Source organism: Heliangelus exortis, chromosome 16 (genome assembly GCF_036169615.1).
Source record: "Heliangelus exortis chromosome 16, bHelExo1.hap1, whole genome shotgun sequence".
Lineage (NCBI taxonomy): Eukaryota > Metazoa > Chordata > Aves > Apodiformes > Trochilidae > Heliangelus > Heliangelus exortis.
In genome coordinates, this window is record NC_092437.1 from 1,336,518 (window position 1) to 1,364,410 (window position 27,893).

At 45.2% G+C, this 27,893-nt stretch overlaps 3 protein-coding genes across 6 annotated transcripts; 1 reads left to right on the top strand and 2 right to left on the bottom strand.

The window, feature by feature from the left end:
• Positions 1-66: 66 nt before the first annotated feature.
• LOC139803405 (protein 4.2-like) lies at positions 67-9,566 on the top strand. Of its 2 annotated transcripts, XM_071759539.1 has the most exons (13): positions 67-193; positions 1,550-1,735; positions 2,411-2,641; positions 3,747-3,865; positions 4,562-4,684; positions 5,046-5,223; positions 5,604-5,742; positions 6,119-6,222; positions 6,527-6,769; positions 7,074-7,391; positions 7,695-7,855; positions 8,273-8,406; positions 9,306-9,566. In XM_071759539.1, the coding sequence occupies exons 1-13, from the start codon at positions 184-186 to the stop codon at positions 9,454-9,456; spliced, it is 2,097 nt and encodes a 698-aa protein (XP_071615640.1). In that variant the 5' UTR covers positions 67-183; the 3' UTR covers positions 9,457-9,566. The 2 variants fall into 2 exon arrangements, with proteins under 2 accessions (XP_071615640.1, XP_071615641.1); XM_071759540.1 differs by lacking the exon at positions 7,695-7,855.
• On the bottom strand, positions 8,533-16,877 carry CCNDBP1 (cyclin D1 binding protein 1). 3 transcript variants are annotated; one of them, XM_071759544.1, is made up of 12 exons: positions 16,616-16,877; positions 16,422-16,481; positions 15,801-15,880; positions 15,163-15,244; positions 14,622-14,718; positions 13,344-13,417; positions 12,964-13,040; positions 12,257-12,510; positions 11,847-11,907; positions 10,756-10,802; positions 10,531-10,611; positions 8,533-10,395 (listed from the first exon to the last, which is right to left on the bottom strand). In XM_071759544.1, the coding sequence occupies exons 1-12, from the start codon at positions 16,869-16,871 to the stop codon at positions 10,287-10,289; spliced, it is 1,278 nt and encodes a 425-aa protein (XP_071615645.1). In that variant the 5' UTR covers positions 16,872-16,877; the 3' UTR covers positions 8,533-10,286. The 3 variants fall into 3 exon arrangements, with proteins under 3 accessions (XP_071615645.1, XP_071615647.1, XP_071615646.1); XM_071759546.1 differs by lacking the exon at positions 10,531-10,611 and having other exon boundaries at positions 16,616-16,873; XM_071759545.1 differs by lacking the exons at positions 10,531-10,611; positions 10,756-10,802 and having other exon boundaries at positions 16,616-16,876.
• On the bottom strand, positions 16,813-27,887 carry ZNFX1 (zinc finger NFX1-type containing 1). The gene is made up of 13 exons (XM_071759536.1): positions 27,716-27,887; positions 24,987-26,999; positions 24,104-24,235; positions 23,697-23,842; positions 23,335-23,478; positions 22,768-22,885; positions 22,296-22,540; positions 22,040-22,179; positions 21,556-21,710; positions 20,768-20,913; positions 20,292-20,402; positions 19,521-19,616; positions 16,813-19,322 (listed from the first exon to the last, which is right to left on the bottom strand). Exons 1-13 carry the CDS (start codon positions 27,741-27,743, stop codon positions 16,893-16,895), a joined length of 5,904 nt encoding a protein of 1,967 aa, XP_071615637.1. The 5' UTR covers positions 27,744-27,887; the 3' UTR covers positions 16,813-16,892.
• Between the last annotated feature and the right edge of the window lie 6 nt (positions 27,888-27,893).

The following is a 27,893-nucleotide window of genomic DNA, read 5'->3' on the forward strand; positions in this document are numbered from 1 at the left end:
TTCTTCCACTTATCTTGCAAGCCAGCTGTGCAGGAGAGGTGGCAACAACACGTCCCACCCTGTATAAAGAAATCAAGCAAACAACTTTGCAAGTGGATCATTTTTAAAGAAAAGTGAAGGAAGGAGCTATTGCCTACCAGAGCAAGCAGGAGCTAAAGGCTTTCACGGTACGAGGAACTGAACATGGGTCAAGGTAAGCAAAAATCACTTTGGTTAGTCCCAAACATTTGCCAGTTGTCTGTAAGGAAAAACAAGTGTCCCTGTTCCACACTAGTGTTCATAAGAGTTGAGAAAGAGGTGAACTTCTTACAGGGCAGGATCCAGGAAAGTGCTCTAGAGACTGAGGGAGTTCAGTTTGCATGGAGGACTACACAAAATGGGGCAGCAAACAAAGGACAGTATCAGTTCCTAAGACAAGTTTCAGAGAAGCTGTAAGAGGCAGCTAAGGAAGAAAAATGAGAGTTTGGAAGCAAAGGCAGGACAGTTAGCCTTAACGTAGGGAATGGGTGGATGGAGAGGAGAGCTAGTCATCTCTCTGCCTCAGTTTTGTAGTCTTAGGTTTTTAGCCATTTACATGATAGCCGGAACAAACATCCTGCATTACAGAGAATATACAAGGGCAGAACTGGCTCTGTGAAGCTTGAACTGGTGCAGGGCTATGAACTGGGACAGCTATAACGGGCTTTGGAAGCCAGACAAGAATCACTCACTGAAAACCATGCGTGGTAAAATTCATATGGGGAAAAAGAAACGAACCATTAAATCTAGTGGGACTCCCATAGCACATGAAGAAGGGACAACAGCAATAGGAGAACAAGGGAAGTTAGATGTGAGAGAGACCGATGAAAACTGTGAAGGGCAATAGTTGTGGCTTTAGCACAGGAGAAATGGCTTTAGATAGGAGAGGAACACTGGATTTTATTTGTTTTTAGATGGAACAAAGGGAGCAGCCTAGGTCAGCAAAGGGAGGTAGGTAACAGGAAACACCTTATACAGGGCAGCATTTACAATCCACAAGTTTAAGAATCTTAGTCATGAGCTGGGAACTTGAGAGAAGTGAGGTCAGGATGGTTCCCAAGGCTGAGCAAAACCAGGGTGTTACCTGCTCCTCAGCAAGATGTCTGGAAAGATTAAAAACACTAATTAAAACACTAATCAAAAACACCAAAACCAGAAGAAAAGTGCAAATATATGACCGTGCTACAGCTACTGAATACCAAACTGGGTGCCTAAAACTGTGACAATTTTTTTCTCTCTTCAGGTACTATACAGAAGCATGTATTATGTGTATGATGCATGTGTAGGAGACAGAAGGAGGAAAGGGAAGAGGGGGAGAAGCTCTTCTGTTTCCTGCACCTTTGGAGCTGAGATTGCGAATTGACGTGGTGCAAAGAAGGAATAGCTGTTTGATTTGCTGTGATCCAGAACAGTTCAAGGACCTTACAGTTACTGAGTAGAAAGTCTCAAAGGCGGAGGGCGCACTGTTGGAGAGGAGAAAAATGTGATCAGCTGTTTGTATGCCTCAGATTCATTCTGTATTTTCTCACAGGTCTGAGCATCAAAAAATGTGATTTCAAGATCCCATTGAACAACAGTAACCACCACACAGAAGAAATCAGCATTGAAAGGCTTATGGTGAGGAGAGGACAACCATTCACTATCACTGTGAGCTTCTCAGCTCCAGTACACAGCTACCTGCAGCTGCTGAAGAGGACCTTCCTTGTAGTTCAGACAGGTAACATCATTACCATACCTATGAAAGTTTTGGTCCTCCCCCTGAATAACAGAGCTAGTAAAAAAAGTCACCTCCAGAGCTGGACAGAAGTGCCCACATTTAAAAGTGAGGCCAATGAACTGTCATTCATTTAAGGCTGAGTAGAGCCTCCTGCTGCTGGGGCTGCAGGGTCAAAACTAGATCTCTTTCCAGAAGACACACTGCAGCACAATAACCAGTGCAGGGTCACTAATCTGAGATTTGGAAGTACAGAATCTATCCTGGCTTTTGGTTTAGGAACGTTCAAGTTCAGCTAGCCTGTTATATTTTCCATTACTGAGCACTTTTTAAGTGAGACCCCTAAGAAGGGCAGCAGCTTTCAGCCCCAGATTGCGCTACCATAATCTGAGCTGGCTGTGACTTTTATTAAAAGACACTGGATACCAGAAGCAGCAGGACTGGACCAGTCTGGCTGTTCCTGGTTTCTAAAAATCTATGAAATACACATCTCACCGTCAAACATGGAGGCCTGAGTGCAGCACCAACCTTAGGAAGATTCAATTTAGGGTTAACTAAAGGGTTAAGACTGTCACTAGAAAGAATAACTATGAATAACTATGACTCCAGATATAGACAAGGTCCCTTTAATCTGCATGAGTATCTTGAATAGACACAACCGTATCTTTCTGACCACAGGATCGCATCCTTCCAAAGCGGATAGAACCCAGACTGAATTTTCCATCTCCAACCTGGGAGACCAGAATCAGTGGAGCGCAGCATTGGAAGAACAAGACCCATGCTTCTGGACCATCTCAGTGAACACACCTGCCAACGCTCCAATTGGCCAGTACACTCTGCTTTTACGTGCCTGCAAGTCTAGCTATCTCCTGGGCAATTTCACCCTTCTCTTTAATCCCTGGTGCCAAGGTATGTGATCAGAACAGAAGCGGAGGCTGGGGTCAGTCACTTCACAAGAACAGCTTTTGCTGCCTCCATGGAGTTTCGAGGCTGACCCATGCGGTGCTCCCTGCCATCCCTCCCTGTTCCCACACCACCTCAGGAAGGAGGCAAGGGCTAAAAAAGGCTCAAGGCTTCCCACCTCAGCACTTCTGCTTCGTTCCTGGAGTGCTTCACTGCCGGAGCTCTTTTCCTCCTTCTAACATGGCTTGCTTTAGTAGTAAGGGTGCATCAAAAGCCAGAGGACATTATTGCTCTGCCAACCCCTCCACCCTCCCGAGATTAGATAAAAGAATTAAAACTGGAAAAGGGAAAGGGAAGTAACACATGAAATGAGGAAGAGATATTCACAAACTCCGACCTCAATAATGGCAGAGATGGGTGTCTGAGGGTCCCCTACGGCGGGGCCGACTCGGGAGAGGGGTCCACTACTCTTCCTGGCCCCCAGTGCCTGTGGATGCTGCAGATCATGTGGTGGACCAGGACCGACCATGAGCCTGCGGGCAAAGGCCGAGCGCCGAAAGAGCCAGAAGGGGGCAAAAGTGGGCGGAGGGGCGGGGTACCCATCCCTCAGCTCTGATAGGGCACAGCAAGAACTCTGACCCCTCTGTCCTGCCCTCCCCAGTAAGCCCCCAGGGTCCTGAAGGCTCTCGCACTTGCTCTTTCTGTTGGTAACATTACATTTATTCTGGCCCACTCAAACCACACCATAATGAGGAAAAAATGATTGATGAAGTATTTCCTATAATAAAGATTTTAAGATGAGTCAAGGTAACAATTGGTCTGATTAAGGCCACCATATCCTTCATCTTAGGATAAGAGAATTCAATGACCAGGAGAGTAAAAGAGCTAGCTAGTACAATAGGGCAGGCCTGGAGGAACTTCTTGCACAAGAAAACAGAGATAACAATGAAAGTTATCTTTCCTGTTTCATTCAAACTTGGGTATTCTTTACCAGGCAGAATCCAGGGAATGAAGTTCCTGGAGTGCAGTGGAGTCTGCTGATAGAAGAGAGATGCAAATGCATCCAAGAGCAGAAATGCTTTCTTCCTGATGCTTTTTTCTTTTAATCTAGATGATGAGGTGTTTTTGGCTAACGAGGCACAGCGACAGGAGTACGTTTTAAACCAAGACGGTGTCATCTACTCAGGGACTGAAAATGCCATGCTAGCACAACCCTGGGACTTCAGTCAGGTAAACAAGGGGTCCAGTGCCTGTGCTCTCTTGAAGCCACCACCACAAGCAGAAGTGTGTCTATCTCCTGTGTCTGTAGGATGCTTACTTCCACACCGTAGCTCTGATGAAATAACTTGTTGAATGCACTCACTGTGGCTGTGCAGAAGAACAGAAGCCTGGGTATAAAGTCCTGTAGCCCAGTGGATGTAATTTTAGTCACCTTCTCAGGCTGTTCCCTATGAAAAAATGCATTGCTTTTTACCTGGGTTTCATGTGCCTTCCTTTCATCAATAGCTTTAAAAGTATTTAAGAGACCTTAGCAATACTGTCTAGTTTATAAAGTGAGGACAAGCAGATATTCCAGTTGGCCTAAGGGCATGTGACACAGCCAATTACGACAATGGGATTTTATTCCACTTACTGGAACTACTTCTGTGCCAACAGAGTGCTCCAGCAAAGCAACAATTTCTCTTAATCAAAGGGATGCAGTGTCATGCTAATGCATTTCCTACCTCGCTTCAGAAAGCTGTAGGTCTGCCTTTAGTGTGCTGTGCTCTCCCTCCACATCTCTGCTTGGGCCTCTCCTCCACAGCTTGATTACCTAGCCTATCAGCAGAAAGGGAGAAATAATCTGCATAGCTACAAAAATTTGCAGGGACTCTAGACAACAAATGTTCAGGCCAAATTTCCTGGCATGATGTGTTCTTTTTTCAGTTTGAGAAGGACATTGTGGATATCTGCTTCACACTGCTGGATGTAGGTGAACGGCATCAACAAGACAAAGATCACACACAGCGCAAAAGCCCTGTGTACATCTGCCGCACAGTTGCTGCCATGGTAAGGAGAGCAGACAGCAGCCCTGGCTCCAGTGGAGAGACCCGAACACAGAGTGAAAGCTAATCCCAATTTATGGCAACCCACTGTCCCAGACCTGTTCCCTCCCTGCCCATCTCCAGCCCTTCCTCATATTCCTGTTGCAGACAAGTAGTGCTCAGGAGTTTGTTAGCACTGGCAGTACACTTACTGAATAAATCTCAGGGGAGACTGTTGCACCTGTTCTGTTCAGCCATGACCTTCATGCTTTGCACAAAAAATCCTTTTGTTTCATCTGCCTTGGGAGTAGCTTTATCATACAGAATGAGGTGTACCTACCACAGAGAGGTAGTTTCTTAATTCATCTTTTTCTCATTCCCTGCAGCTGAGCTGTGATGAGTTTAGAGGAATCCTAACAGAATGCGGGACCAAGCAATACCAAAATGGAACACCCCCTTCCAAGTGGCTGGGAAGCAGCCCCATTCTCCAGCAGTGGGCTGCATCCCAATGCAAACCTGTCCATTATGGGCAGTGCTGGGTGTTTGCTGCAGTCATGTGTTCAGGTACAGTGGTGGTTCAAAGACTTTTGTGTTGAACAAAGCCTTATTTGGTAAGCAGAACCTCTAGCATATGCCTGAATTCCTGGATTAACATAGGTCCCAGTAACATAATCTGTAATCTTTAGGTGAGAGGCAACTCCTCAGCATTTTCTCATCAACATTCAGTAACGGCAGCTTTGAGATAAGAGAATATCAGCACACACTATTTGCTGAATGCACCTATGATAGCTTATTTCCCAAGGTGGAAATACCTCTTGCAAAATTCAAACAGCAGGCCTGGTTCCATGCGTAACACCACGCACCAAAAAAGGCTCTACATATGTCAGCAGAGGTACCTTTAAGGCAAGATGCACGACTTATTCACAGCTCTTTCTTTTGCACAGTTCTGAGGTGCCTGGGAATTCCTACCAGGGTGGTCACAGGCTTTACATGGGCTCACAATACTAACAGGAGCCTGAGTGTGGACGAGTATTATGATGACGATGGGAGACTGCTTACACAAGACAAGAATGCCCGTGTCTGGTAAGAAAACATGGCAGGGTCTAAGCAAGAATTCAAGACAACACCTGTATCTAGAAAGTGGTAGAGGGGAGAAACGAAAGAGGTTAACAGCTACAAGGAGGTGGATAGGAGACAGCTCAGCTGAGGTGTTGTCTACGTGACCTATTCTTGAAAAATTGTCACAAGCCAAACTGAAGAGTGCCCTATTACTACAGCCAACAAAGGAGAAATGATAGCCCAGTCCAGCTGGAGAAACTCCACTTGTGTCAAAAGCCACGGACTCTGCTCTCCTCAATACGCACTGAGATCTTTCAAAAGGGGATTAATTTGCTACAGCATCAAACTGTACCTCAGAGGTCAATTGCTTGTTATGTACACGTGATGTTGTCTCTTGCAGGACCTTCCATGTTTGGAACGAATGCTGGATGGCTCGAGCAGACTTGCTACCAAAGTACAGTGGGTGGCAGGCACTAGATGCCACCTGCCAGGAAAAAAGCAAAGGTAAGATACCAGAGACAGACCTGTGGGGGTAGAAGGGGGAGTGGACTGGGGAACAAATAAAGCAGTTCAATACTCTTCCCTTCCCCAGCTTCCAGTGGAAGGATGCTAAAGGACAGGAACTTGCCTTGGTGACTTTAGGCACTAAATCATTATTTATCTGCCTGGCTTGTGCAGCCTGTTTAGCTCTAAAAACTCTTTATCATAGTAATGCTCCCTAATGCCCATCCCTAGTACAGGTCTAAACTAGTCATGGGTCTATCTGGTAAAGCATCTGAATCTTAACTGGGCCGTATTTTCTCTTCAGGTCCATCCTTTTGTGGGCCAGCCCCTGTTCGAGCCATCAAGGAAGGAGACACAGAAGTTGATTATGATGTCTGCTACTTCTTTGCTGCCATCAATGCCAAGTGCCAGGTCTGGATACAAAACGCAGATGACACACTCAAGCCAGCTCTTGGTGGCACAAAGTATACTGGCAACAACATTAGCACCAAGAGTATAGGCAGTGAACGTTGTGAGGATATCACACAGAACTACAAGTATCCTGAAGGTACGGAGCAGTACTGTGCCATAGCTACAGCTATAGTTACTCTGGCAGGTGTTAGCACCAAGGTACTTTAAAAATCATGACAAATCTTTGACAAGTAGACTTTTAGGTACATCCAATGAATGTCCTGTCAGCTGAAATGCTCAAACTGCTACAACCAGAAGCACAACAGGTTCTCTCTCTATGCTCCTAAAAACAGTCATCAACAGTACCGTCAGGATAATTCAGTAACATCCTTCTGCATGTACTGCTTCACACTAATAAACAGGAAATCATACTAAAATATGTGCTCACTTTTTTTTGACAGGTTCTCTTCAGGAAAAAGCAGCACTTGGCAAAGCCTACAAAAATACAAAGAACCTTGAGACAACCAGCAGCAGTGAAACACAGTCTAGTTCCATTCCTGCTGCCCCTGAAGAGCCAGTTAACCTTTTCATCCACCTCAGGCTAAAGAGTTCTTTGCTACTGGGACAAGATGTTGCACTTTCAATTGAAGTGTCTAACTACAGTGGTGGAGACAAGGCCACTCACCTGGTTGTTGGGGCCCAGTCTCTACATTATTATGGTGTGCCTATTACCCAACTTTGGAAGGAAGAGTTTCATTTTATCCTCAAAAGTAATGAAGGTAAGGATTCTACAAGCTGCACCCTTTCTAAGTCTTCTCACTTCAGGAAAAATGCACTTAGCCTTAAGTTTACAAAAGGTTGGCCGAGTAGTTTGATTACATGTGGTTTAAATAAATCAGTTTGGCAACATCACCTGAAGAGGTTTTGAATCTGCCAATCCAGTTTGGAGTACTTAAACTTTTAAATGGTGCAGCTTTTTGTAAAATGTTAGGCACTAAACACTCCTAGGTGCCATGCAGGCCAAGACTAGACTGTACTTCTCATCTGCATTGTCATCTCTGCTTCACTGCTCTGTATTCCAGCTAACAACATGCAGGTCTTAGTGCCTTCCTCACAGTACAGAAAGGAGTTGGGAGAGAACTATCTGCTTAGACTGACTGCTACGCTGAGAGACAAGGACTCCTTCTACACATACTTGGCACAGGAAGAGATCAGCGTTTGTGACTCACCTCTCACTATTGAGGTTTGATGGGTCTATGGTTCTGTTACTGAAGTGGTGAAAAAACAGCTTTCATAGTCATGAGCAGCAAAACAATTTTGCGTGGCTCTCCTTATGCCTTCTGTCAAAGCACGGAGACATTAGTTTGGCAAAGGTTGAGTTGTGCCACTGTTGCATACAGTACTCCCACTTCTACTGTGTCTATGTGAAAGCATAAGGCAATCCCAGTAACTCCTAACTCACTCACCAGCCTCACGAGAATCAGAGACTGCAGGGGGAAACTACAGCAAAATATTGTAGCTGAGAAGAAAGTAAGCTGGACTTTGGCCTTCCAGTTTACTGGAAGCTCAGACTGAGACTTGTGACACCAAAGCATCATTAATCTCCCTTCAGTCATAGAATCTCTTTCCTACTCTTAGTTTCATTTCCTTCTTTCAACAGTTTCCAGAAACCGTGGTACAGTATCAGCCAAGCACAGCAAAGATCAGCCTCCTGAACCCTCTCACAGACCCCTTGGAGAAGTGTGTGATAGTGGTTGCAGGGCGAGGACTCATTTACAGACAAAGAAAGTACAGGTAAGTGCACACAAATTGATCTAAGAATGGCAAATGGAAAAATAGACACAACAGCTAGAGAAACCCTTGCACAGGAAAGGCTGTCTCCAAAATTAAATGGGCAACAACATGGCAGGAAGAGACTGCTACAGCATGAAAGCCCCAGGCATCCTGTCCTTTATTTACAGATCATAGATTTCCACACTGGAAAGGAGAAAAGCAGATAATAGAACTTTCAACAGATGTGTAATATATAAGCTGAAGGCAGTATTATATTTGTGAAAGCTCCAACCCCAAATGCGTAGACAGTAGAAAAACCCCTCACAACAAAAAGGGTAACAAGAGAAGTACCACAAGACCTAGGCAGAAGTGTACATTAAATAAAATAACAATTACAGGTCACTATGAAATTAAGACATTATTTGCTGTTGCAAAATCAACTGCTTTATAGCCAGCCTATAAGCAGGGTAAAACTATATTGTTTGTGACCTATCTTGCCACCCATCACCTACCGCCAGTGATTCAGACAGTCTGGGTACAATTTTAACAGGGTCTTCCCCTTCCCTACTGAAGAACCAGAAAAACCTGACTAAGCCAAGTGGCATCCAAAAATTCATGCTCTCCTTCACATGAGAAAACACTCCATATGTCCCTTAAGAAGCTGCATTAAGACAAAGTAACCTTAGATGCTTCCATAGGGAGGCCAACTCTCCTGTCGTATCTCAATCCCAAACTACTGTCAGATCACATTCCATTGTGGTAGTTTAGATAACTGCTAGCCTTCTGGTTTGGGTCAGTTCGGGTTTTCTTCTTTCCTTTTTTTGGCACCACACTTGTGGCTAACAAATGTATCTTCTTGGCCCTGGGAACTAGAAATACACAGAGGTGCACATCCTGTTTAATCTCCTCTTGTCTTTCAGGCTGGGCTCTGTGCAACCTAAAAGCATTAAAGAGCTACAAATCCCATTCACCCCCACCCAAGCAGGGCCCAGAAGACTCACTGCACATCTTACCTGCCTTCAACTCCAGAACCTGAAGAGCTACAAAACTATCGACATTGCAGCTGCCTGATGCTCAACTTAGAACACGTCCTGCTGTCCTGTTTACAAAAGAGTGGTCGTGATCCATGAGCTTAGGCAAGCATAGATATTAACAGTTGAATAAAGTTTAATTAATTAAAACCATGTCTGACTTCCTTTGTACAAACTCAGCTCTCTCCCACCTGTCACTATGCCCACTCTCCAGCTTTATAAGGTTAACTTTATTGTGATGAAAATGGCTTCAATGTTCAAGCAGATGCTACATTTGTCACCACACATACGTGCTGAACCTACCACTGCTTAGTAATTTCCCCTACCCGTGGCAAAAAAAGTATATCCTAGAATATTAAAGTGATGAAAATTGTAATATTTCTCTAGAGATACAGTCTTATTCCGCTACAGATCCCTGGTAAAGCAGCAAATATTTCCTACTGCTTTCTGAGAATACTACAGTCTTCTCTAAGGTTAGGCAGGAAATAGCAGCATTGCTGTGAATTTTATAACAGTTCATCAGGCTGCTTGCAAAAGAATTAAGGCTTTTTCCTTCTGTATGTATATTCTACCAACTGAAAACATAAAGTCACTCAAGCAAATCTAGCAATATTTTATTGTCCTTTGAACCCCATAGTAGAATGGGGCATGTTCACAGCATTAAGATGCAGCACTGCACCATCCCCGAAATCCAAGTGAAATAACACCTTCTGGAATGGCAAAGCGGAAAACTGCTGTTACCAAGTGGCAGTAAAGTTCTCTCCAAAGAACAGTGTTCTCACCATTCTCCCGGTAGCTGGAGAACAGAGAGAATCACTGAACAAGTATATGCCAGAGACAGTGGCAGCAACACATGTAGACATGGAAAAACTAAATTTGATGCTGTGTGAAGTTCTTGATTTTGTTCATGTTGTGATCTACTGCACCAGTTAGAAACTGCACCCAGCCTTCCTCTGATGGTGGACATACATGGCTTGCCCTGCAAAAGCGGAAGGAATTCATTAGGAAAGCCTCCTGAGTGTCTTACACCTAGGCATCCAGACAACACTGTGAAGTGCTGAATTACCACAGGACTGCTACAGCCCCAGACTGTCCTCAGCAAGGAAGGACCTACATCTGTATCTCTAGTCCCATGAATGTATTGAATGTATTTGTCTCTGTCTTCATCCCTACTATCCTTTTCTTATTCTTGTCCCTTTGTGAGTGGATAAGATCATAACAATTCTAAAATGCAGCATTTACTGTTTAGAATTGAGTCATCTTTGACAAAAGGGAGAATGATACCAACCCTCATAGCAGGAAACACACACATCCCTATAAAACAGTAAATGATACTCACTTTGTAATCTCTAAGACTTTCTTTAACACCGAGGCCAATTTAGCAGCCTAGAAAGAAACAGGGAAAGAAAAGGGAAATAAAGTGAGCCAATCATGGAAAACAGGTGGTGAGCAGCAGTGGAAAATAAAAGGGGGTGCAGGAATGCTTAATACAACCAAGAATGAGCAGAACTGCCATACATCCTGATGCAGATGGAAGCTAGCTATCACCACCATGCTGGGAGTATCTCTCAATCTACCACTGGCTGGCACAGGTGAAAACAAAGACAGGCTGTTTTCTAAAGCATACGATAAAATGTTTGTTTTGTGGTTTGTTCCTTTTTATATTTATAAAAGTAAGCCTACTAGAAACACGCAACTCCTACTAAGGCATGAAATTAGAAGTGACTGACCATAATGCAATTGGTATTAAGCAGTACCTTCTCTTTTACCCCAAAAAATCAAGCCTCTGGCCAAAGGCATGGAACCAGAATTAAGAATAAAAATCTCAGATCAGAGAAGATGCGTATTTAATTTATGATGCAAGGGACTCCTGCAAGTTATCTCATGAAGCCTCCTCCTCAAAGCAAGGCCTGCCTGCCTGCCTACCTCAAATTCAGTCAGGTTGCTCAGAGCCTTGCCCAATTGAATTTTGAGTAATGCCAAAGATGAGAATTTACTGCTTCTCTGAGCAGCTTGTTTCAGTACTTAACTATGCCCATTGTGAGAATTTTTAATTTTTCTTTTTAATTTAGATAACTCTATTCGACCAAGTCTACATTACTCAAGGAAGGAAACAGACATGCAGCACATCAGCAGCCTCAGATCTCACTTTCCTGAGGTAGTCACTGGATAGATCTATGGATTACAGCTCAGAGCCAAAACACAAGTGGCCATGCTCTTCCCTGAAAAAGTAAAGATAAGACATGCATTTCCACCCGAAGGAAGCTATGTGTGGAAGAACAAGAGGGGACTCTTCATCCCAAGAACTAGCTACTGAGACAGTCTCTAACACCCACCTCTCCCTGACAGTCACATATCCTTTCCAATTTGATTTCTACCCCTTCTCTACAGCCAAGTGAGCAGACCCACATGCAGGCTGTGGATACTTACATTGAGTCGCACAGCTAGCTGGTTCATAGGTGGATACATGCTCAGTGCAAGCTCATCAACACTAGAACACAAGAGGAAAGCAATGGGAGAAAGGTCCTTGTAGCACAATGCATGAATCCTCGTCACATCCTGTGCCCACCCAGAATATAAGTCAGGAATGTCAGTGCATGACAAGGAGACAATGTCAGCCATGTTCCTGGGATGTCTCATTGCTTTCTCAGATATATGTGTGCCACTCTCACCTTAGAATGACACAGCTCCACCCCAAGCTACAACATATGTCTTTCCCCCACACCTGCTTCCACCATCTGATCACATCTTCAGTATCCTAAAGGTTTTCCTCATCCACTTTCTAGACCTCAAGACAGGGAATGCTCTAGAGAAAAAAGGGCATGTAGGGGCCTGCTTACCTTGGGCTGATCTCATTAGCAATATCTGCAACATCATCCAGCTGAGCAATCTGCTCTGGAGAATCAGCTTTGCCATAAGCCTTCACTACACTCAACACCTTCTTCAGGCAAGCTTTAGAAGCCTTCATTAATCCCATGCAGGAGCTAAGCAGCTTCCGGTCAGCTTCTGACCAGTATGTATCTCTGTTGCCCCGGAAGCCCAGCTCTTCATCTTCCATGATGTCGCTGTAAGGGTCTTGCCCTTCCACCAGAGCCTGAAAACCCAGTGCCTGACATCAGTTCCAACAATACCCAAAAGGAAAGGGAAAAAATAATCCAGATAGTGTACACAAAATTTATGAAGGAATCTCTCTCCAGTCAGCATCTCAGTTGCCAGATTCTGTTAATCCTGCCAGGACTGGATTAGAAAAACAAACCCCCCATTTCAATTCAACAGAGCAAACAGAAAAATCTTGGCAAACAGTGCCATTTTTACATCAACCTAAACTGCCCTACTACACCACCCCACAATTCAGGACATGGTTTTATGGAAACCATGTATAAAGTAAAACAGATTTATGTTTAAAACTCCTTAAGACTCAGGCATAATACAATAATCTAGCTCACATCAAAACAAATTTCAGTCAAAGCCTGTATCTGAAACAACCCCTGAGCTGCATAACTGAACCATCAGTGCAGGTTCCTCAAAGACTTAAGGGCTTCCTTACATGTTCCATCTCCTCCAGAGCATCTTTGACCACACCTAGACATGCAGTCAGAGTTGACACAACTGCTGCCTGGTTATCTGTAAAAGCAAAAGGATGAAAACTGTGGCACTGCACTGAATCAAATCATCTCACAATTACATTCACCTTAATTTTTAATCATTAGATCTTGAAATTGCAGAACCAAACTTTCTGCAGAGCTCAGAGCTGCATTGTTGACACGCTTGGCTTCTAAGTTTGTACATTACAAAAACAGACAGGTTCAGACAGTTTTGCAGAATGACCAAACCTTCATTGCACTAGCTAAAATGCACCTTACAAGGGCTATTGATATCCCAAAACAACATGTCCTAGTTCTGTTGTTCTGCATGCACAATACGTACCTCGTGGCAGGTTGGACACTTGCTCACATGCCTCCCACACACCACCAGTTGATATAAGTTGCTCCTGAGACAAGCTGAAACAAAACAAAATCACAAAAGACCAAATACCACCACTCTGTTAGACTGTGGGTTTATTTTCTGCACCAAAGACAATCCAAACTAGTAGACTCTCTGCTGGGAAGATGTCACCAACAGCTTGTCACTAGTACTTCATGTTTGTAAAGCAAGAAGTGCTGGCTCGTACTTATATAATTATCTGTTGCAACGAGATGCAGGAGCCTCTTACAAAGGCCTCCAAACATGCTTAGGCATATTACTTATCTTTCAGAACAAATGAAAATCAGAAGTCTGTATTAGAGATTGCTGACTTCTGCCTAAGAACAGTGGCATGTATCTGTAAAGAGGAAGTGGTTCACTGGAGTCCTATAACTAGCTTTATAAAGCTGTGCAATCATTGTGCTTGATAGTTCACAGCAAAGAGGAAAACCTACCAAACTGCAAATACTATCCAGCATGTTGATACTGCTTCCAGCATCTTTCCTTGGTAGAGACAGGACAAAAATAATTCTCCATGTAGTCTGACTTGGTCATGGAACAAGTGGGTACTTTCAGGGCCTTCAGTGTACCCCACCCTCCTAAAAGGTGGGGCTAAGTACAAGGTCAGCTCTTTGCTGACAAGAGGTAGTGTGAAGAAAGCTGGGTATGGGAGGTGTCACTGCCCATGCAGGGCATTAGAATTACATCATCTTTAAGGTCCCTTCCAACCCCAACCATTCTATGATTCTAAGTGAGCACCAGCCCTTCCGTACCCTAAGAGGTGTTTTTAGCCTGACATTCTACCACTGGGCCTTCTTTGAGCAACAGCTGTGTCTGCACCCAGTCTCATACCCCCCTGATTCTGACCTTCCTGCCTTGACCTCAGACCCAAACTCATTGCAACGGATATGCTGAGCAATTACTGGATGGTGTCCAATGCTGGTTACTCTCTCTGGTCCTGACCATATACTGACTTGTTGGCTGGACTGTCCAGTCCGACCTCACCACTATGGGCTTACCTGACAATATGAAGTGAACCTTGGTCCCCTCACCAGCACTGCTCTGATCAACTCTGGTACAGGGGGACAGGACCCTTGCAGATGAGGCCACTGACTCTTCCTGAATCATAACAAGGGTCTGCTTCTGCCTGCCTCCTTACCTTAGGAAAAGCTCTGCACTTGCTGCTTCCTAACAATTATACCTATAACTTTTTCTTCCTTTTTTTTTCTGGAAAATTACTACCTCTCCAATGGAGCACTGAGAATTGTTTCTGTGAGTTGGATCATTCCTTCCACTACTTCAGTGGTAGCATCTCGTACCATCTTCCGAAGAGTAGTACCTGGTTGAGATTGAGAAAAATCAAGAAAGTTGCCACTAAGTCAACACAGACAGAAAGCAACTGCTGAAGACAACACACAGACTGCTCCGATTGTGTGCACAGGCCATAAATGAAGTTACAACTGTTCTGAAGGAAACAATGTATTTCCCAGTTCCACAATTACTTTGGGCAAGGATCTGAATGTTTTATAAATATGAATGCTCTATCAGATCCCATGCTACCACTGCTTCACAGATGGAAATTTGCAGTAGACAGTACGCAGTTCACTCATAAACATGTTGCAAGCCTATGGGACAGCTGATAATGGTACTAACTGCTCCTGATAACTTACGCTCCTGCAGATACAAGATAACATATTAAACTCTGAAATACTGGGTTTCTTTACACAGTGGCAAAAAAACACCACTGCATTTATTGATAATTGCTCTGCTGTCACTATCTCACCTTGGCCCTTGGGGAGCCAGTAGTACACGGTGGCAACTGCAAGAATGGCATTTTGGACATCTTCACTCAGTTTCTGGCAGTCCTGAAAATTGAGAGGTAAATGGATTAACCCCGGGTAGCCCATGGCTGCATTGCATTTAAAATCTCACAATCACTTACACTCAGATTGTTTTAAGAAAAGGGAAGCACAGTAAGTGCCATCTTGCTTGAGAAACAAACAGCACAAGAAGGTACTGTAAGCAAGCTGTGTACGCTATAAGCCATCCTTGTGTGGTAGAAGAGTATCTTAGATCGTTATTCTGAACTGGAGATTTTTATTTTTTTTTTCCTCCAAACACAGGTGTGACAAACTTCTCTCAAACAACAGCAGAAAGTGCTGTGCATTCTTTGCTGGATCTAAGGTCTGTACTGCTCGATACCCTGCCTCTATCAGCAACCAGCTGTTAAAGACAGCAATGTAAGATATCAGTTCTCTGGGCAGTTCTTGAACTGGATTAATACACCCTGTGATGCAAAGCCCCTACTGATATCCCTTGTTGGCACTGAAACAATTGGCTTTGTTTTAGTCAACTCAATAAAGAGACGCCTGAAACTTGTCAAACACAGTGTACTTTCAGTCTGCAGGGGCTTTCCCTCACCTCTGCAGAAGTCAGTGAAGGCCTTGAGAATGCCAGACTCAGCTTTGTAGCTTCCTGTGAAGTTACTTTGAATGTCTGACCTAAAAAGGATTTAATGGAAACAAAAGAATCAAAAGTAACTTGAGAAAAAGACAAAAGAACAGAGAAGCTAGATAAGACACATCTCTGATACTACCTTGCCCTGATTGTCATCTGCTATTTCTTCCTTCCAATAAATTAAAAAAACAAAAAAGCAACCACAGATTAAAAATTGTATAGTGCATTTGAGCCTTGCTTGTTGCATGTGTGCTTTGTGTACTTTTTTCTTTTTTTTTTCTTTTTCTTTTTTTTTTTTTTTTTCTTTTTTTTTTCATTTAGGTGGTGGTGATGTCCACAACCCCACTGTGTGTCCTGGTCCATGTCATCTTCACCGGGATGGGCCCTCAGGCTTTAAAAACCTCGATGTGACAGTTGCTCCGACACCGGCGGCTGCTTTACCAGCGCCAACATCCCGACGTCCCCCCGAGCCGGAGCCCTGCCGCGCCCTGGCACCACGGACAGGCGCCCAAAGCGCCCGCCCCTGGCCCAACCGGCACCTCCAGCGCAGCCCAGCCCCGTTCGGACCCCGCACCCCACCCCTACCTAGTGCGTCCCAGAAGCGCGGCAGCTCGAACGCCTCGCGGCCCTCGCCCGGTTCACCCTCTGTAACGGCAGAGAGAGAGCTCAGCCAGCAGAGACCTGACCTGGCTTGGCCTGGCCTGGCCTGGCCTGGCCTGGCCTGGCCCGGCCCGGCCCCCGGCCCCCGCCTCCCACTCGGACTCGGACCCGGCCCCCACCTCGGACCCGCGCCAGTACCGCCCGCAGCGCCTGACGCAGCTCCCGCAGCGGCTCCCGCGCCTCCATGGGTGCGGTCGCGGCCGCGGCCACGGCCCTCTCGGTGTACGTCACATCCGCTTCCGGGGAACAGCAGCCATGAGGCTGCCACCTCCCGTACCCTCCCTTTTCCCGGCCCCGCGCGCACAGACCAGTAACGGTGGGAGGGAGACACTTTAGTGGTGGGGGGACGGGAGGGGCGGGGAGGGGCAAGGACATTGGAAAGAGCGGAGATTCCTCCTAGAGCAGCTGGTGCAGGTCCTCGAAGTTGAGCAAGTTGTTGGCCGTCTCGGACCAGGCTGCGTGAGTCGCCCCGTCCATCTCGGGGGCCAGGCTGTTGGTGCTGTCCAGAGCATGGTTCGTGCCCCCGATGACTTCTTGGCATTCAGGGCACTTGCTCCTCTCCATCGCCCCCCCACACTCCCCGATCACATAGATGTGCCCATTTCTGCACTTGAACCAGTGGCCGCGGGGACAGCCAACAGCGCTGACGATCTGCACCCGCTCAGCCTCGGAGATGCCCAGTCCCGACACAGGCAGGGCAGCGCTGAGCCTCTCCAGGGCAGCCACCACTGCAGCCTCCTCCTTCTCCGTCAATTTCTGGGTCCTATCCAGGACCTGACGTGTGCTGGCAATCTCTGCTGCAAGCGCTGGTGTAATCATTGTACCTACGCCTTTGCACCTCGCCAAGAGGCTCACCAGATAGGTCAGTCTCTGCAGCTCGGACTGCAGGTCAGATAGTTCCTGTCCTGTAAAGCTGAGGCGTGGCATATCCAGCCACTCCTGGACTTCATGCAGCCGTGTTCTCAGCCCTTCCCTCTCACTCGGGTCAATCTTTTTCATAGAATTGGTTAGGTCTGCTACACGTTCATAGAAATTAAGCTGGTTCTGAATTAGTCCAATACTCGTTGTGGAGAGAGCAGAAGTTTTTAGTTTGTCCTCTAGCATGAGGTACTTCAGGGGTAGATTCCTCCGCAAAACAGCATTCCCTGTCAGTGCAGCCTGAAGTCTCTGTCTGCTAGACTCAATTTCCTGTGCTGGGCCTTGGATTTTTTCTTTTACCTTTTCTATTTCATCTAGCTGCCTTTTCACAATGGTGCCATATCTCAAATTCTTTCTGATAGGTGTCTGACAGATAGGGCATACCTTCAGCTTGATGATATCACCATCTTCATCCATATAATGATCGAGACCTTGGGATTCAAAGATATGGCCACAGTCTTCAAGCTGTACAAATAGAGCGCCTGGGTCTTCCTCATAGCCAAAAAAGATCTGTGTGAGTTCCTCGCGGTCACAAATGAGGCACTTCTTTGGGCAGGGCTCTCCACAAAATCCAATGCATGGATGCCCACAGCGCAGCATCTTAGCGCATGGCACATTGCAGCGAGGCCTGTTACATGGTTCGGAGCAAAGATTGGTACACTGGTAGTGCTGGCACTGCCACTCGCATGGCTCGGCACATGGAAAACATCTCTCTCCACATTTCTTTTTACATCTACTGTGGATACAGTGATTCTGACATTCCAGCTGACAGGGAGGACATTCTGTAACACAGGACTGCTGACACTTGTGGGAGCAGACCAAGAAGCGTTTGCATGGGCTGTTACATGGCTTGTGAAATCTTCCTTCAAAGCAGGTATGACAGTAACCTGAGCATACATGGCCACACTCTAGTGTGACAGAACACTTAGTCTTACATTCCACTGGCTTCCCAAGTTTCATCTCCTCAGTGATCCAGCATTTAACTTTTTGGTTGTGGCCACATTTCAGTGTGACTGTGACCAGTTCAGGACACTTAGTGCATTCCTGCCCACAGAAGTTGTTGCATGTGTGCCCACAGTTCAACTTTTTCTGGCAAGGTTCTTGGCAAAGAAACTCACTGTCTGGAGTAGAGCATGGTACCATCTGCAGGTGACCACACTTAGAAATTGTTTTCTCTACTATGACCATGCATGGTCCACAGGGCTCAAAACATGACCGTGGACAGCGGTGCCCATCTGCACAAAGCACCTTTTGACAAGGCTTAGGGCACCGATACTCTTTGTGCTCTGTGTCATATGGGTGACATGCCCTCATGCAGACATGTCCACAACTCAGCCTAAATTCACAGGGACGACTGCAGCCTCCTTCTGGAACCTTGCTGAAATCTGCTGCTGTGGATACCAGTGTCCTGGTTTCAGGGTGGTTTTGACAGCAAAGCGGCAAGGAGCAGCCAATGTGACCTTTCTTCCGAAGGGTGTGAATGATCTTGCTCCAGAGAGGAACCTTGCCCAGCATTCTCATATTTCCAATGCAATACAGCCCTTTCTTAGCTCTGGATAATGCAACACATATCCGATTAGGGATCTGTAAGAACCCAGTTCTCTCCTCTCTGTTGCTCCGCACAAGTGACAGCAGAATAATATCATTCTCCTCCCCCTGGTACTTATCTACTACACGAACCTTCACACCTGCAAAGGTCTTGTCTGGCATGAGCTTACGCAGACAGAAAAGCTGTCCAGTGTAAGTAGTGAGAATAGTGATCTGAGAAGGTAGGTAATCCTGACACAAGAGGTATTTGCACAGTTCCACCACAAACTGGGCCTCATGAGAATTCTGGTGGCTCTTCCCTTCCTGAATCTCTTGCTCTGGAAAATCATGTTCCACAAAGAAGAGGTTAGCTACGACCCCCTGAAACAAGAGAAAGAAATGTCAGAAACAGTATTCTTGTCTAATTCTCTATCGCACATTTCATTGATTCAGGTATAAATTTCAATACCTGAACTTGATCTAAGAATTTTAGTTCCTTGAACACAATATATTTTGCAGAAAGTCACTTAAGCCAGCAATAGAGGACAAAAGCAATTGCTTGGATTGCTGAAAACTCACTTTTATGTTCTCATATTTCAGGACAGAAGGATGGTTCTCCAGGTCCTGGTAAATATGAGGACTGAGAAGCTGGGCAATTTCAGGACGCATACGGTGCTGAAACACAAAGCAGCTTTATCACACTCAAGGAAGCAGCACCATATTTCCATGTCAATATTGAGTTGTTCCACTGCCACAGACTGTAGTTAAATGTGAAACAAGGATGACTTTACAGAAAGTCAAGAGAGCACCTCTCAATCCCCACCCTCCCCCACCTCATTTCTGCCACCACCCACACTTACAGAGGTAGTAGGAGGAGAGTATTTTCAATAAAATTATCTGGCAAGGCTGCTGTAATTTCAGTGCAAATCTAAGAGCAGCATTCTAGATAACAAAATCCAGCACCTCATCCTAACCCCTCAATACAGGTCTGCTGGAAGTACAATTAACTTCTCCAGGTACCAATTAGATGTTTAATAGCAATTTAGCAGGAAGCAGCATGAGAAGACTTGTGCTGTCAGTGTCCAGAGTTCTGGAAGTTTCAGATGCCACAACAAGATATTTTCATTGCACTAAAACATGTGGGAACCACAGTGTTGTGGATGACACCACTGAACAATTGGAAATATACTGGAACAGCGTGGCAGTTTGACAGCTCTTGTCATTCCTTTGAGGAATTAAATAGCACATTCTTTTCTTGTAGGCTGCTCTGAGAATAGAAATATGAACCTAATTGTATCGCAAACTTAAAACCACTCAGATGCAATGGAGTTTTTGATAGCTCTTCCTTACTTGATATGTCAAACAGACAAAGGGGAAATTGACTTTCACCAGCCGTTCAAAAAGAGACACTTCCAGATTGAAGTTCTTGGCCAGGTCATATACATTTGCACTAGGACACAACTGAAAAAGAAGGGATGAAAAAGAAGTCTGTGTTTTAGCACTTTTCCTACGTACTAGTAAGATACCTCTCTCATCTCTTTTTCTGTCACTGGTCCCCTATAGAAAGGCCATCGACTTGACTGTTGCAGGAATGCTAAACATCAAAGTTAGAAACAGTCACAACTGAAATGGATACAAGCACATGTAAAATCATATCAGTTAAACCAAAATACAAATCCCACCAGAGCTCTCCTCCAAAATTGCATGGGACAGGACCTGTGGAAACTAGGGAGCAGTAAGTCTAGGCAAGCTTTCACATATGGTGTTTGGATAAGAGATTCTACTTTATTTGCACAACAGCTAGAGGCATTAGTCATGGATGTTACCTGCTGGTGATCTCCAATGAGGATGAGGTGCTGGCAAGCTTTACTCAGAGTTGTAACGATGTGAGCCTCAAGTACCTCTGCTGCCTCCTCTACAATGATAATTCGTGGCTCTACTTTTTGCAAGATCTGACGGTATTTGGCAGCACCTGAGCACAGAGACATGATAAAGCTTAGCTGAATATCCTTGCAAGCAGGCAGTATGACAGGAGTTTTCAGGGAGAGAAGTAGGCTGTGTCCTAGAAAAGACTGGAGCTCTTTCTGAAATTCCCCATTTCAAGACTCAGCTTTTTGAACTTTAAAACAGCTCCATGGTTTCCATATGAAGAGTTATTAGGGAAGGTAGGTGGGGATTAGAGCCTTATACCTTGGTCCTTTTCAGACATAAGATAGCTACTCAATACATGCTACACATAAACAAACACAAAATTCCCCTTCTCCAAAGGGTTCAATTGACTTGACAGTGTTGCCAGCAGAAGGTGATGTGGGAATAGCAGTGCAGATATTACCTGTGCTTTACTCAGGCACAAGAAGCAGAGCATTTCTATAAGGAGAACACTGCCTGAGGTGGAGGGACTGCAAGAACTCACAGAAACTGCTCATGCAGTTAATTGACAATTCACACAGCAGCCACATTTGCAAAGGCAGTCAGAGATTAAGGAGGCTACAGACTAATACAGAGCCTGACCAAGGCTGTCAGGCAGCACATGATACTAATATTTTGGCAACAAGGCCCTTTAACCATTACTGGATGCAGTGAAATACTGGTTTGCTTCCCAACAGCTGTGCACCTGTAGTTGTCATCCCCACAACTTGGGCCTCCTTGAGAATGCAGAGATCTTCTTGCAGCCTCAGTTCCGTCAGCCTTTCTGCTGCTGCCTGATACTGCTGCTCATGCTGCAGAATCCTCTGTCGAATTAACCCCTGATAGGTCTGCAGCCAAAGCCTGAGAAGAAAGTGCCATTATCACACACAACAAAGGAAACAGGATAATGACACAGAAGTTCTGAGCTGATTCTTAGAAGAAAGAGAAAGTTCAAAAATTCCTCTGTGTCATTTGGGCAAGAGATTACTAGCATCTGTGCTTAGTCCCAAACACACACAGTAGAGGTGACAGAACTACCTGTGCAATACAAGGAAGATAAGAACAAGCGTGTTCACATAGGACCTGAACAGATATGGAAAGAAACACAGTGGCTTGAAAGAAAGAGCTTGGAAAATGGGACAGTTCTAGGAAAGATTTGCCTGACAGACCCTGCAAAATAGCTTTGTCACCTATAAAGCCTCCAGCGTGAGCTCAGATCTAGTTGCCACAGATCCTGAATAGCCCTGGCCTCCAGCTCTGTCATTGTACTCAGTTTGCGGAGCTCAACCTTCGCCTTCTGTTTCATTTTCTTCCTCTGAGCAGCAGTTGTCTGCAAAAAAAAGCTCCCCAGTAAGCAGTTATGGCACAAAGATTCTCTTTTATCCACATGCCCCTGTTACTCAATACAGCCAACCAGAGCCAGAGCATGCTAGTGCATGCAGTTACCTCCCACTGTGCAGTCTTCTGTTGTGGCTGGGCTGTTTCTTCTTCCTGGCCCTCCAGCTTCATAGCCAAGAGAACACTGGCTAGTTCCTGAACAGCTCTGTGGTCTTCCTCTTTTCTTCCCTGAGGCTTTACTGCCTCTTCATGCTCAATCACTCTGTCAGCTTGAATCAGGTCAGCCTCCTCTGGGATCTCCAAAAGCTCTTCTGCTTTACCTTCACACTCCTCCTCTCCCTCCTGAGGACCACCTGTGAGAGTCACCATGCAGTAAGCTACAGACACTCTAGAGGAATCATACTGCAGCAGTCAAATCACTATATGGAAATTTAGGCTAGTCTTCTTTCCACTACTTCAGGGTATCATGTATTTTTCTGTGTTAAGTAGCAGTGTCTCTGGCACATATGCACTACATAGACACACACCTGTAGAGGATGGTGTGTGTCTGTCTGTCTGTTTTGTTTTTTTTGTTTTTTACCTGGATTCTCAGCTCCTATATTCTGTGCAGCATTCCAAGTGAAGAGAGTTACACCAAGGCCCAGCCACTCCAGAATCTTTGAGTGTTGTGTACCACTGTAGCAGAACTCCTCAAAATCCTAATTCAATGAAAATCAAATCAGCAAGGCCTATGTCACTTCAGAGCCTTAGGATGATGCTAAAGCAACACCTTGCAGCAGCGGGAAACTAGGACAAGTCCCCTGAGAGACCTCTAAAGCTAGAAAGCCTGAACAGTCTCACAGCTTCAGAAAGAGCATCCCTCCTCTCCTTTAGTTTAAGAGGGTCTCATTAGGGCACTTGTAATTTTATGCTGATAAAGATCACCTAGAATTTCAACAGTTTAAATGAGAAATATTCAAAGCCCCTGCCTGCCCCACCCAGTTTAGACTCCTGTCACTTGGCACAGCATGCTACTCACTCCATCACCTCCCTAGTAGCCAAGTGATGCCAAAAAAAGGTGTGCTTGGGGAACCTCATACATATTAGCAGAAAGGGTAGTAAGCATACATTGGGACTGCTGGACTCAGAAGAAAGGGATGTCTCTTACCAGTCCATTCATGAGGCTGTCCCAGTGCTGGGGGGCAATACATGCTTTCAAGTGGCACTCATGCAGAACTCCATATGTTGTGCACTCTAAGCTCTTTGCTCCTTCATAGAGCTCCTGTTCAGCCTGTTTCATCTCACTAGTTATCTATTCATAACAAAGGCAAAGGAGGCATCATCATACTTGGAGAAACAAAGTTGAGAAAAAGCAAGGTGAAAAACTTATAAAGGGAACAAGGAAAGAAGAATTAAGAGGCTGACTTCAGCGTAAGACAAGGTGAAAGAATAGGTGTGAAGGAAGTTTAGTTAGCCCCTCCAGTGTAGCCACAACCCAGCCCCATAATCTCAGCTGAAGCCTGCACATACATGCACATAGGCTCTGCGGAGATGCATTGGCAAGTTGTATCGGAAGTTATTCTTCCTTAGCTCGCTCAGGGTGAATTGCTTCAGGACCTCACTGCTACTTCTGCCCCCAACACGCACCATCCCATGTTTTTGGAACGTGTGGATTCCTGGTAATGAAAGATAAATATTAGTACTAAAAATAAAAGCTCTCTTTTTTGTAGCAGTACAATGGGTGGGAGGAACACGCTTTGTCTGCAAATGCTAAGCTGGATTGGTCTGCGTGAGCATTTCCTACTGAGTGTCAATGGGGCTAGAGTCACTAGAAAAACCCAAAAGGGCAGGTCATCATGCCAGAAGATGGAAAGAGTTATAGTATAATTTATATCTGACCCTTCATCACACTTGCCAGGTAGCCAGGTAACTCTTACCTTCTAAGAACTGATCCAGTGCATGGTTAGTGTAGCAGACTATGAGGATAGGAGACTTCTGGCCTGTGTTTTGCCACACATGCTTATTAGTCAAGAGAGCTTGAACAATCTTCAAACCCACATAGGTCTTCCCTGTAAAACAAGCTCAGAGTCAGAAAAGGATAATCCACCCTCTAAGGAGTGCCTTGAAACACAGTAATCATCAAAACTAGATACAATATTTCTCTGTGAGCTGCAAATCTGTTCTGTGCCAAGACAGCCCACCCAAGAGGTACATGTTTACAAAATGTAAATTACACTGTCTTTCTGGCCTGTAAATGAGCAAGGCCATATTCTGCAAGCATGTTGCCTTTTGGTTAATACACTGGACCTGACCTAGAGTTTCCTCTGCCACTGCATCCTCCAGCCCACTCTGACACTGGCTTCATACCTGACCTGCACATGAAACATCCACATACTAGTGGAATACAAGCAGTGGCGCTTGTTGAGTTCAGGTACCATAATTACAGCTAGTCTTGTAGTTCTTTATGGAGATAGAGGATCATGGCTGAACACTCCCAATGTTCTAACATGCTAGGAAGACAAATAGGACTGTTGCATGACAACAAGTATTATGCTATCAAAGATGGCTGAAATTTTTTTCTCCCCAAACATAAGCAGAGCCAAAAGTGCTGTTGGTGTCTATTTGCAATGTGTAAGATCAGATAAAGATATTTTAAACTTCTGCACAGCTCATGCTAACTGGGCTACTCAAGCATAAATTAGGCCCAGGACTAAAGCTCTGGGAACAGTACAGCTTGCTTTCTCTGAAGTTAGTGTCCCTGAATGGGGGAATCAAGGAGAACCCCTGAAATGACAGAGACTTAAAGCAAATGTTCCTCACCAGTCCCAGGAGGTCCTTGAATAACAGCAAGCTCCTTGGTGAGTGCAAGGCTCAGTGCCTGCATTTGAGACTCATCTAATCTCAAGGTTTCCATTGAAGGCCACTGTTTGGGATCTAGAACATGGACACTTTGCCTCCTCAAACCACCAGGGTGAGTATTTTCATCAAACAGGGGATTTTCCATCAAGGGTGCAAAGTCGTATGCAGTATCCACTGTAAGATATGTTGGATTCTTCACCTGCGTACCACATTCCACGATGTACTTCTGGAATGGGATATCTTCTTCCTGGATTTCCTGTAACCCTTCTAACACGTGCCGATATGCCTCAAAGTAGGCAGCTGTCTCTACCATGAGGAAGGAGTCTGAGGGTTGAACCTCTGCCAGCAGTGCCTGGCTCTGTGCAGTAAAACATAGCTGCACAATTCCATTGGCAAGATCTGCATTATCACGATTAGAAACAGTGGCAAAAAGGCATGTTTCAAAGTGGTCTTTGGACATGCAGATCAGAGATCCGTATAGCAGCCGTTTGGAATTCTGCCATCGTACAGACTTCAATGGTTTTATGTCAAACTGGACCTTGTAAACAATACCAGTTGGGGAACAGAGAGGGGTAATAATCCGTGTGTCAAAGTAGATCTTGATATCATCAAATTTCTTCTTTCTTAGTCCTTTGTCTTCAAAGCTCTGAAAAAGCTCGAAGATACCTTCCCTCAAAGGCCGTATAAAATCTTCTCTCAAAAGCCGAAAATGGGTGTCAAGATAAATGCTGGTGCTCTCATATCTTCCAGAAACAATATTGGGACGTAGAAAGGGTTTCTCATCATGGTGTAACTCATTATATGTCGGATAAATGGTCATTGTACGATAGGTTTCTTCTTGACTATCAGCCCAAGGCTGCATAAGAGTACAGTTATCAGCTCTCAGTGTGCCTTCACGTTTCTTCTCCTGCAGATGTTGCACAAGCATCTGGACTTTATTTAGATTCTTCTCTGTTTCTTCTGTGATCTCCACACCAGAGGCTCTCAAGGCATTTATAGATGTTGGCAGGACTGTCAAGAGCATGGAGATTTTTTGCACAGAGCTGGCTGGGAAAACACTGATGAGATCCTGAAGAAGTAAAATGATGTTGTGAATGTGCACAGGGTACTTCTGGCGTACAGCAGGGACTGATTCCGTTATCATGTCAGACACATACTGCGGCAAACAGATCTTGAGAAAGTTGGACTCCCTCAGCAGTCCAAGAAGCTGCTGGACACTCTGTCTGTCCATTCGGGAGCTGCATGCTTTTTGAAGCACTTGGCAAACGAGCTGAAGGAAACTGGGTTTCATAGCTGTTTGGGAAAGAAGTTCCTTCAAACCCAAACTGGAAGCAAGTGTGATGACAACTTCTGAAGGGTCTTTCTGAAGGAGACTTTCTAGGAATTTATAGCCAATCCTTTTGACTTGCTGAGGCTGCTCACTTAGCTTGGCACCACCTGGACTGGGGTTCTGGTAGAAATGAGGATTCTCCCCAGATTGCATCCTTCTTACCCTACCTTCATTTTCTTGCCCATTTCTTGGTTCCCTAGCTCCTTCCCAGGCTTGTCCACCCTGATACATCGTTCCTCTACTCCCATTTTCTTGCACATTCCAGTATCCTCTGGCCCTCTTCTGTGCTGTTCCGCTTTGATACCTCCTTCCTTTTTTCTCATTTTCTTGCTCATCCCAGGGTCCTCTGGCCCTCTCATGTGCTTGTCCATCCTGATGCCTCATTCTCCTTCCCTCATTTTCCTGTTCATTCCTGTATCCTGTACCTCTGCTGTTGGCCTGTAGACCTTGTTTTCTTGGTTTATTCTTGATTGATTGAGAAACTCTCCAAGCACCACCACCGTATCTCTCCTCTCTTTGCCCCAGTAGAAGTGTGTAATTACTGGCTTGAGGGTTTTCCTCTGACTGAACCACCTGGCCTGACACATTATTTGTTCTGTTTCTGCCTTTTTGTATAAAGCAAACATCCCAATGATTGGCATGCCCTTAAAGAAAAAACAAACAAACAAGGCACTCCTTGATTATAAATCAACTATAATTAGCTGTCTTTCAACACAAATGCATGAGCATTTGGGCCTGATAGCCAGCAATTTTTAGACATTTGGCATCAAGTTGGAAAACTATCATTATATGTACTCTCAGACTTTCAAATCACTGTTTCCTTTGCATCTTTTTTCTAAATACTAGATAGAACACCATGCTTAGCATTCTCTTAACTATGAAGACACTAAAAACTAAACCCTTTTTCACAGAACCGAAAGCAAAGATAAGAAAGGCTAGACATGAAGTCTACTGCACAGGACAGGATTTCCCCAGGAGTTAGCTGTCATTGAAATAATGATAAAGGCAGCAGCAGCTGACTTATAGTAACTATATATAGCAGTTAAAAGTACAGACCTGGACAAAGGCCAGCCTCCCTGAGTAGCAGGAGGTACAGACCATATAGCCTTTATCACGTTCTCAACAGAATCCTTAGGGAAGCACAGAATACTAGCAGCAACAGTTAGCAAAAAGACTGCTGCTGTGCATCATCACCTCGTGGCCCCAACCAGACTCCACGGGTACATAAAGAAATGTTGGAATTTAGGCTTGAGAGGAAATTTCACTATACATGGTCAGGAGAGGAGTGGATCCCCCCGTACCAACACCACCCCCGACGCTTTCCGCTGCCTCCTGCCCTGAGTTCTCCGGCCCACTTCACCTCTCTCTCCGTCTCGGGGACCCTCCATCGCTCGGACCAGGGGCTCCTCTGGAACGCCGCAGTTCTCCGGGGCGACGTCAGCTTTAGCGCTTGGGTCTGCACCGCTCCTGCACCCAAGCACAGGCACCAGACTGTTCGACGCTTCCGCCCCTCCCCACCCCCCCGCCACGAAAGTTTC

Bases quoted from the DNA above. Each gene is read 5' to 3' on its own strand.
- LOC139803405 (XM_071759539.1), top strand. The intron at 2,642-3,746 runs GTATGTGATCAG...CTTTTAATCTAG, and splicing joins CTTTAATCCCTGGTGCCAAG to ATGATGAGGTGTTTTTGGCT. The intron at 4,685-5,045 runs GTAAGGAGAGCA...CATTCCCTGCAG, and splicing joins GCCGCACAGTTGCTGCCATG to CTGAGCTGTGATGAGTTTAG.
- CCNDBP1 (XM_071759544.1), bottom strand. From the start codon at position 16,871: ATGTCCTTGCCCCTCCCCGCCCCTCCCGTCCCCCCACCACTAAAGTGT. The intron at 15,245-15,800 runs GTGAGGGAAAGC...CTCAATTTTCAG, and splicing joins CTTCACTGACTTCTGCAGAG to GACTGCCAGAAACTGAGTGA. The intron at 10,612-10,755 runs GTGAGTATCATT...CCACTCACAAAG, and splicing joins AAAGTCTTAGAGATTACAAA to GGACAAGAATAAGAAAAGGA.
- ZNFX1 (XM_071759536.1), bottom strand. From the start codon at position 27,743: ATGGAGGGTCCCCGAGACGGAGAGAGAG. The intron at 22,541-22,767 runs GTAAAAAACAAA...TGACTCTCACAG, and splicing joins TATAGGAGCTGAGAATCCAG to GTGGTCCTCAGGAGGGAGAG. The intron at 19,617-20,291 runs GTAAGGAAGAGC...TTTGTGTTTCAG, and splicing joins TTGTCTGTTTGACATATCAA to CACCGTATGCGTCCTGAAAT.